At 27.9% G+C, this 10086-nt stretch overlaps 1 protein-coding gene across 2 annotated transcripts; it reads left to right on the forward strand.

Moving 5' to 3' along the window:
- Positions 1-4726: 4726 nt before the first annotated feature.
- Positions 4727-9212, forward strand: LOC101501325 (hydroxyproline O-galactosyltransferase GALT6-like). Of its 2 annotated transcripts, XM_073370669.1 has the most exons (8): positions 4729-4905; positions 5304-5779; positions 6476-6708; positions 6786-7076; positions 7186-7314; positions 7433-7606; positions 8314-8421; positions 8727-9212. In XM_073370669.1, exons 2-8 carry the CDS (start codon positions 5440-5442, stop codon positions 8937-8939), a joined length of 1488 nt encoding a protein of 495 aa, XP_073226770.1. In that variant the 5' UTR covers positions 4729-4905; positions 5304-5439; the 3' UTR covers positions 8940-9212. The 2 variants fall into 2 exon arrangements, with proteins under 2 accessions (XP_004509923.1, XP_073226770.1); XM_004509866.4 differs by having other exon boundaries at positions 4727-5779.
- The last annotated feature ends 874 nt before the right edge of the window (positions 9213-10086 follow it).

Raw genomic sequence — 10086 nt, forward strand, 5'->3', positions numbered from 1 at the left:
TTTTTTATTAACAATTCACGAGTAGTAACTAATAAAATTAATAGTACATATAAAGAAAAATAAATCCAAGTTGCGTATATTAATAAATAAATTTCATCTTTAATAAAAAAGACAACGATGATCAAAGGGTCACCCTATTTTTTCTACGCAAAGACAAATGATTTTTTTTCTAAAGTAGAGTGTGTCTTCTAAAAAATAAAATAACAAAAATTAATTATTAAATCAAAATTGTTAAAAAGAAAGATTTTAAATAAAATATTCTCTAAATACTCGCCAAGACACTATGCTAAAAGTAAAAATTAAAGTAAAATATAAAAATAAGGTTGTTAGGATGCTACATAACTATCCCTCTTATAAAAAATCAAACTCTAAAATTTATGATATTTAGAAGATAACAAACTTCACCTACATTTAACTAAACAAAACATCTACATACTATATAGATATAGTTTTATAGTGATTTATTGTTATATTGTTCTCTAGGGTTCTTTTATTCTTTAAATGTAATTAAAAAATAAAATTAGATACAATTCCATCGTTCTATTATTATTTTGACAACTAATATTATGAAATAATTTTTTTAGTTATTACTTTTAAGATGATTATACCTAGAAGTTGGATATGTATGTCTATAGAATTTGGAAGAAATGTGTATTTAAATTTACAGTTTTGATTGTAAAGGAAAATTTGATAGACTAAAAATATAATTTAACCTAATTTATAATTATATAAAAAGTGTAAAAATTTAAAATAAATTAATTATTTTTAAAAATAGAAAATGTTAGTATTGATTAGTATTATGGTTTTAGAATGAGATTCAAATTTTCAACTTTTTAATTAGTTCGTTCCTTAACTCACTCAAATTAGCCATCAGACCAACTTTATATCTTTTATAATAAATTAATAGCAAAATAAATCATATAATTTTTTAATTTAATTTTATATAATAATTCAATCTTCTATCCTCTTAATTTCAGATAATATTATCTTTATTTTTACATAAATCTAAAAAAATTCACCATCTTAAAGCGAAACTCAAAAAATTAGTAATAATCTTCAACAAAATTCATATTGTCATCAAATCCATAACTCAAATCTTCAAATAAACTCATATTCATCTCCAATAACATCAAATTCGTCAAATAAATATTTCAAACTTTAAGATTTGATCTCCAAATCACCAAGACAATATCTTCTTTTTTCTATCATTCAACAAATCAAATCTCTAACCTAAATTTTAAATTGTGAATTTTTTATTTGATGGATTTGATATTGTTGGAGATGACATATGAATTTATTTAAAGATTTAACTTATGAATATGATGAAAATATGAATTTAGTTGAAGATAATTACTAATTTTTTGAGTTTTGTTTGAAGACGATAATAAATTTTCTGAATTTATGTAAAAAAAAATAATATTATTGATATTTTAATATATAAAGGATCAAATCGGAAAAAAAAATTAATTAAATTATTACATAAAATTAAGTTAAGGAATCGGAATAAATATTTTACCTAAATTATTTAAAATTTATTTGTACAAAATAATACATAACATATGTTGTAAAAAGAACAATATAGGATATATGTTGCCACTTATGCATAAGAAGATTTTGTATTGTCATACACAATAATGAAGTAAATAAATTTTGTTTAAAATAGCCACAGCAATATTTTGTTTACATTGGTCACTAATTGTTGATCTTTTTCTCATAAGTTTATTTTGGTGCACTAGAAATAAAAGAGGTTATACCTATTTCTACGTAATTATAATCACGTTTTAACATAAATATTTGATTATTATGGTATCAAATGCAAATTCTTAAATGTTTGACGTTGCCTTGTATTTTTTATGAGTTGTTACTGTTCTAACATAAATCTTCGATTATTATGTCTCCATTTTGTATTAATACAATTAATAAATGAGAAGACATATAGATATCTCAGAAAACAAAGTATAATTTATTTTTTAGATGTTGAATTTTATTTACTAATAGATATAATATCAAAATAATGTAATAATAGATATATATTTTTGAAATTAAAATTTGAAAAAGAGATCCAATTTGAGGGTGTTAATATCTCGCCCAACACTTATACTTATATCGGCCCCATAAACCTAACTCAGTAAAACAAGAAATGAAAGAAAAAAACTAAAAAAAATTCTCAAATTATGGAAGTTCTCTAGTCCTTAAATAATATATATATATATGTGTGTTATTTAATATTTTATGTATAGTATGAATTTTAATTTTCTTTTTGAAAATATAATTTTAATATTTAATATTGTAGTACTTTATTATTGTATACTAATTATGATTTTATTTTTTTATTATAATAAATAAAAAATTTAATTAATTATTTTATATATATGAATGAGTGGAAAAAAATTTGTCGGACGAGACTGATAATCTAAATTTAAAATCCAACAAAAATAAATTTAGATGTGCATTTTTCTAAATTAATCAAAGTCGGGACATGGAAAGTAAAATCCGCCAAGCGCCGCTTCTATGCTAGATATATAATTTTAGTGTGACTTTTTTGTTCTTATTTTACCCTTGATGTATATTACTTTAATTACAAATTTTTATACATAATAGTATGAATTTGTCTCATTTAAAGCGAGAAGTTTGTGAAGTTAGTGGATTAATGATTAATATTATAATAATTTATAATTGATCATGCATGTACACAAAATAAACAACCATTTATTTGATATTCAATGATTTAGAGGAGTCAAATCCTAAAAGCATATCGATTTGTGGTTAAAAAAAAACCAAGTTTAGATATTTTATTTTTTGTTTTCAATTTTACCATTTGTGTTAACTATTTTCTTTACATTTTATCTTTACAAGTCAAATAACTTTTTTTTTATAAAAATAATCATACATTTTAGGTTTTTTTTTAATATATATCCCACTTTTAATTTTTTTTAAATACTCTAATTAAAAATTAGTATATCAAAATGTTCTAATTTTTAAATTTTTAAGAGATCACATACTAGAGATGCGATTATGTAAAGCAAAAAACAAAAATATAGGAGTCGTAGCGTGTTATATTTTGTAGATGCGACCTTCTACACATATTTTTATTTTATTTTATTATATTAATTGATAGAATAAAAAATAAAAAATATTAATTATCAATTAATAATAATATAATATTAATTAAAATTAATAAAAAATATAAAAAAATTATAAAGACTGAATAAAATTGTCGGTAACATTCTGAGTATATTTTGGATTAAGTTCAGCTAATTCCACATGTTATCTACAAGTCTACTAAATCCTCAATCTTTGGTATTTTAAACATTTCATTTTTATTCCATAACTTTGATTATTTTTAGAAAATCAAGGTCAACTAATGATGTTTTTTCTTTTGTATCCTTACTAATTTACAAACATGCATTAAATGAATTGTGTTTTTATTTAATAAATAAAAATAAAATAAATTAAACCAACTTAAATTTATTATTTTTAATATATTTGTCAAAAACTAAAATGACCAAACTTCAAGATGGATGGAATAGTTCGCATAAAGTGACTTGAAATGTGCAAATTCTAAAGACACATTGACATATCAAAATGACAGTTAATTAAATACATTAAGTTTATCTAGTGGAGTATAGAAGTTTAGAGAGAGAGTATGTATAATCAAGTGCATAAGATCTATAATAATCTTTGTGAGCTTGACTAATCCAATGGTTCCAAAGAAAAAAAAAAAGAAACTAGACAATGATTGACCATTTCTATAACTGTCCATTTAAATGTATCCTATATCCCATAATATTATTATATTGCATATTTGAACTTTCACTAGTTTCTTAAGGTAGGGTCATTTAAATATCCTTTAGAATTCAAAAGAAAATTATACTACGAGCTTCAAGAATAGATATTTTTTCTTGCATTTGAATGCCATGCCATCCCTTCACTTCACCTTAAATTCTTTTAACAAAAAAGAAGAAGAAAAAAAATCAAAATGACCGTTGACAAGCACTTTCCATAACACACTCAACAAACGCCATTAAATTACATACACTATGTTTAATTAATTAATGATTAATGATGAAAAGCCAAAGTATGTTACTTAGGAGACAATAAACAAGTTAGCACCGACCCAAGATGGAGCTGTAGGCCGAAGAGTATGAGGTGTGCCATTCATATGACCACCTGTCTTACGATGATCTTGAGGTGTGCCACCAGCTTCAAAGAATTTTTTGACACATCACTATCATACTTTATTAGATTATATTATGTTAAGAAAAATAGTAAATAATTAAAAGATTATAAGCGTCTATTCATACTTATTAGGAAAAAGTTTGATTGTTGTTTGTTGTATATTTATTAATGTATATGTCGGTTTGTTTGCTGACATGAAAGAATTATGAATGAAATGGATCTCTATCTAATAAAATATTAATAATACTAATTATAAATATTAACATTTATATATGTATATTAAATCCAAATTCAGAAGAACAATTTTAAATTACCTTGAAATTTTTTCCTACTACCATAGCCATTAATAATATTTAAAACATTTTTTTTAATATATATGAATATATATATATATATATATATATTTTTGTTTTTTGTAGTGAGTATCTTTTTGTATTAAAAAAAAGGATATATGAATATCTTATTAATTGTTGTGAAGCATATTTTTAATAAATGATAAAAAATTCAAATTCGTTTGTAAGAAAAACAAAAACTTTCCATAAAAACGCAAACTTTCTCTGTCATCTCTACCTTTGTACTTTAGTTTCTACAATGTGCAAGCTGGTCCCTATTCATCATATTCAAATTTTTCTATAGGACTAAGCTTCCAAAGCTGGTTCATTGAACAATACTCTCAAAGGAAAAACAAAGCTACTCATTGATTCTGATTCTGATTCTTCTGGGTAGGTAAAATTCAATTAAATCCTTTCATTTTTATATAGTACTAGTTGTTGAGTTCATACAAGAAATAAAAAGTTGCGATCTTTGGAAACAATGAAGAAAGTGAAGCTAAACCCATTACTGTTACTCTTTCCAAATAGGCCTAAACTTCTTCACATTTTCATGGCTCTTATGTTTCTCTATTTGCTCTTCACAACTTTTGAAATCAAAACTTTTGGGTCTGTTTCAGTTTCCTCATTGATAAAGAATGATCCCCAAAACACCCATCATAGAAAAGCCTTAAACTTTCCCTCACAAGAATCATTTGGGGTGTTGCAAGATTTGCATAAAGTTTCCACCTTTAGTTTCAATAAAGGTTTGAATGATTCTAGTTTGACCCATGACAAATTTTCTGAGATTCAAAGGGCTGCTAGAGATGCTTGGGTTGAAGGGAAGAGATTCTGGGAAGAAATTCAGATTTTGGAACTTGAAACTGATAATGTGGCTGAGAATGTTTCTGATTCGTGTCAGAATTCGATATCAATATCTGGGTCTGAATTAATGAACCAGAAAGGGATCATGGTGCTTCCTTGTGGGTTAACGTTGTGGTCTCATGTTACTGTTGTTGGGACACCACGTTTGGCTCATTGGGAGAATGATCCTAAGATAACTGTGGTTAAGGATGAAGAGGAAAAAGTGATGGTGTCACAGTTTATGATGGAGCTTCAAGGGTTGAAGATTGTTGATAAGGAGGAACCACCTAAGATACTTCATTTTAATCCTAGGTTGAAAGGTGATTATAGTGGGAAGCCTGTGATTGAGCAGAATACTTGTTATAGGATGCAATGGGGTTCTGCTCTCAGGTGTGAGGGGTGGAAGTCCAGGCCTGATGAAGATTCTGGTAATTGATTTCAACTTTTCTCATTTAAAGTTTAATTAGGCACTTATCTATAAGCGTTGATCATTGTAAGTGCTTATGTATAAGCTATTTCTATATCAAAAGATAAAATAAAATCCACATGTTTTCATATAAGTTATAAGCTGTTTGCATTAGCTATTCTAGAGAGCTTATGGATATGTTATAAACTGTTTCTGTTTGTATGAACTCTCGCAAACAGTTCCACAAGTATTTATGGCAGTAAATAAATTCAAATAAGCCAATTCAAACAGGTCATTTGTTGTTGTTGTTTTTGTTGATGTCTTGGTTTGAAATTGAGGTTGCTTTGCAGTTACAAAAAGTGCAGAAAGCCATTGCGATCGTGGCCACATAACTTGTGATGTGATTGTGGAAAATGTTGTTTCACAATTATAGAAATTGCAGTAAGTTTCTGTTGTTGTGGCCAAATTGCAGTTGTAACTAATGTGATTGTGGAAACCTTGGAATCATGATATGGTGGCTGCAATTGTTGTTCTGACTTCTGAGCTTCTGTTTACATGTCTTCTGTGAATTAGAAGGAAGAAAAACTGGATTCTGTTATCATTTCTCTTTTGTGAATGTGTACATTGTTTATGTTCCATTTTTCTCTTCAGCTTGTTAGTTTTAAGGAGCATCACTCACTCATCTGTGTAATTTCCTTTTTTTTTGTGCTTTATAAAGTTGATGGACAGGTGAAATGTGAAAAGTGGATTCGCGACGATGATAGCCATTCGGAAGAGTCTAAGTCAACGTGGTGGTTAACTAGAATGATCGGGCGAAAACATAAGATCTCTATAGATTGGCCATACCCTTTTATTGAGGGAAGATTATTTGTACTCACCTTAACCGCTGGCTTGGAAGGTTACCATGTTAGTGTGGATGGGAAGCATGTGACCTCTTTTCCCTATCGCACGGTAGGTATTATCATCATGTCATCTTTTACTTTTTGAATGCAGAAATATCCAAAAAGTTTATGTTATTATATTCTCAGGGATTTTCTCTTGAGGACGCCACCGGTCTATCAATAAAAGGCGATGTTGATGTGCACTCTATATTTGCTGCTTCGTTACCAACATCACATCCAAGTTTTGCACCACAGATGCATCTTGAATTGCTTCCTCAATGGAAAGCTCCACCTGTTCACCATTTGAACGTGGAGCTTTTCATTGGAATACTTTCTGCAGGCAACCATTTTGCCGAACGAATGGCAGTAAGGAAATCCTGGATGCAGCATAAGTTAATCAAATCTTCGCATGTCGTTGCTCGATTCTTTGTTGCTTTGGTAAGAGCCAATGCATCATGCCTACCCCTCAGTAATGATAAAATTCACAAATACTTTCTTTTGTTAAAACTATTCACTTTTTTTGTTGTTTTCATTTCTCATGTAAAAGCATGGAAGGAAGGATATAAATGTGGACATTAAGAAAGAAGCAGAATATTTTGGTGATATTATTATTGTTCCATACATGGATCATTATGACCTTGTTGTGTTGAAGACCATAGCTATCGCCGAATATGGGGTGAGTAGCGGCGAATAAGATAAACAATACTTATTTGTATTTTAATTATGTGTTTCCTCCATTTACCTTCAGTTTTTTTGCTTTATTATCTATTGTTATTGAACATGGTTGTTAGCAGATTCGTGTCATAGCTGCAAAGTATATCATGAAGTGCGATGATGACACATTTGTAAGAGTGGATTCTATCATCAGTGAAGCAAGAAAAGTAGGAGTTGGAAAAAGTTTGTATATTGGCAATATGAATTACCACCATAGACCCCTTCGCCATGGTAAATGGGCAGTCACGTATGAGGTATGATTTTCTTTTTCTTTGTTTTGCATTTCTACTTTTTCTTTTTAGACCTATCATTCTTTAAATGTGTAGTTAGCTTTCTATATTACTTTTTTATTATGAGCAATATGTCTTTACAATTTAAAAGTTGCTTTTACTAATTGTTTTTAGTGCATGGTTGTCTACTAGTCCTTTTATCATGGTTGTCTACTAGTCCTTTTATTACAGATAATAATTTGAAAAATGGAAGAAACTGAATGTAACTAGATGTATCAGGGTCGGACACTCGCATGTGTTAGACACCGAGCACGCCTTCAATGTGAAGTGTCAGCACTACACATATTTTAACGATGTATTTTACCAATATATGAATGTTTGGAGCCTAAATATATTTTTCCCAAATCCCATGTGATTAGTCTGATGAAGTCAATTGAGACATTTGAATTTCTAGATCATTAGCTGAAGTTCTGCACATTATGTTTCTGCTTGCTCTTGGATTCTGAGTTCTGCTCTTAATTGGTCAAATAAAAAAAAACTATAGGAATTTCAAGTAATATGACTTCATTTCAGTGAGCTGAAGTTCCAGTCTTGAAATTCTAGACAATTACATTTGTGCTAGTCATTTTCTTGGACTTTTGAGACTGAATTTAACATCACATGTTCTAGTCAGTTAATGTTTTATGCCTTTTTCTTTTCCTTCTGAAAAAAATGTGTTCATTAACTTTCAGGAATGGCAAGAGGAAGAGTATCCTATCTATGCTAATGGTCCAGGTTATATAATCTCATCAGACATCGCACATTTCATTGTATCCAACTTCGAGGAGCACAAATTAAAAGTAAGTATGCGAATGATCTTTGCTAGTTACACCGTTGTCTTTCCCATTCTTTACTCTCATTTCTCCCTTTCGTACGCACCTGCTTGGAAATGTGTTTCAACTTTGTGTTCTTTTTAACACCGTTATTTCAGATTGAAGGCACGTGATTGACACGTATCGGTATCCGACACCGACACATATAGTTACATTCAATCATGATTATTTTCTCAAACTATTACAAATGTCTACGTGTTAGTGTTGTGTCTGATGTCTGTGTCAGTACTTCATAGCTTGTGTCATCATTAATCAATTTCAATGTGTTGTAGTTATTTAAAATGGAGGATGTGAGCATGGGAATGTGGGTAGAGCAATTCAACAACAATTCAAGACCAGTTGAGTATGTACATAGCTTCAAATTCTGCCAATTTGGGTGTATTGAAGGTTACTACACTGCACATTACCAATCTCCAAGACAAATGACATGTATGTGGGATAAGTTGCAACACAAAGGAAAACAACTATGTTGTAACAACAGATGACATATTCTATAATCATATGTTTGCAGATTTTAATATGTAATGACAAAGTTTTGTGACCTCCACATATTCATTCATTGTTTATAACCTTTTATTTATTTACTTTTTTCCACTTTTGATTCTGCCAGATAGATAGCTTATATTATTATGTATATTAAGTAAAGTTGGATATACTACAGCAATTGCTGTAGGGAGAAAAAGCAATGGTTTGTAAATTTATAATGTAGAGAAATATGATATAGAAGCCGAATATAATGATTCTTTTTTCTGCTTTGACTTTGTTTGTTGTTGGCTATGCTAAAATTAATTCTCAGTATTAAGTGGTATAGAGTATTTAGGAGTTGGAAGGGGAAGAATGAAATAAAGTAGTTTCGAACTGCCCCTTTTCCTATAAATTAATTTAAACTTCATTTTCATTTTTCGTCATTGTTGGCGTGAATATTTTGTATCTACAACATTGGTGTCAATGGTCTGTGTGGCGGGTGCAGAGACTATCTATTATATCTATTATATATATTTAAAACAGACCCTGAATGCCACCTCACCGCCGAATGCCATTTCATTCTATTTCATCCACCTATACAAATATTTCCCACATCATCTAAAAAGCTGATGTGGACCTCTCCTCTTTTCTCCCTTCTCAAACATGCTCTCAATGCCTAATCTCCTTAATCCTCCTCTCAATAATAATATTATTTTATAATAAATTTATAAATTATAAAATTATTTTATAATTATTTATAACAAATTTATAATTTATAAATTATTTTACAATTTGATAATAATTTATAATCTATATTATTATCAAATTATTTTATAATTTATTTTATAATAAATTTATAAATTACTTTATAATATTATTAGTCATTTACCAATGGTAATAATTTATAATAAATTTATAAATTATAAAATTATTTTACAATTATTTATAACAAATTTATAATTTATAAATTATTTTACAATTTGATAATAATTTATAATCTATATTATTATCAAATTATTTTATAAGTTATTTTATAATAAATTTATAAATTACTTTATAATATTATTAGTCATTTACCAATGGTAATAATTGATATTATTAGTAATTAAATTCAATAGAAAAAAACTACCTAATCACTCATAAATATCGACATAAATATCCTTCTTT

The sequence above is a fragment of the Cicer arietinum genome, chromosome 7 (assembly GCF_000331145.2).
Source record: "Cicer arietinum cultivar CDC Frontier isolate Library 1 chromosome 7, Cicar.CDCFrontier_v2.0, whole genome shotgun sequence".
Taxonomy (NCBI): Eukaryota; Viridiplantae; Streptophyta; class Magnoliopsida; order Fabales; family Fabaceae; genus Cicer; species Cicer arietinum.

What these genes read in the sequence shown, in the direction of transcription:
- LOC101501325 (XM_004509866.4), top strand. Translation starts at nt 4,993, where the DNA reads ATGAAGAAAGTGAAGCTAAACCCATTACTGTTACTCTTTCCAAATAGG. An exon ending in CAGGCCTGATGAAGATTCTG is followed by an intron (nt 5,780 to 6,475) that starts GTAATTGATTTC and finishes TGCTTTATAAAG; the next exon opens with TTGATGGACAGGTGAAATGT. An exon ending in CTCGATTCTTTGTTGCTTTG is followed by an intron (nt 7,077 to 7,185) that starts GTAAGAGCCAAT and finishes CTCATGTAAAAG; the next exon opens with CATGGAAGGAAGGATATAAA.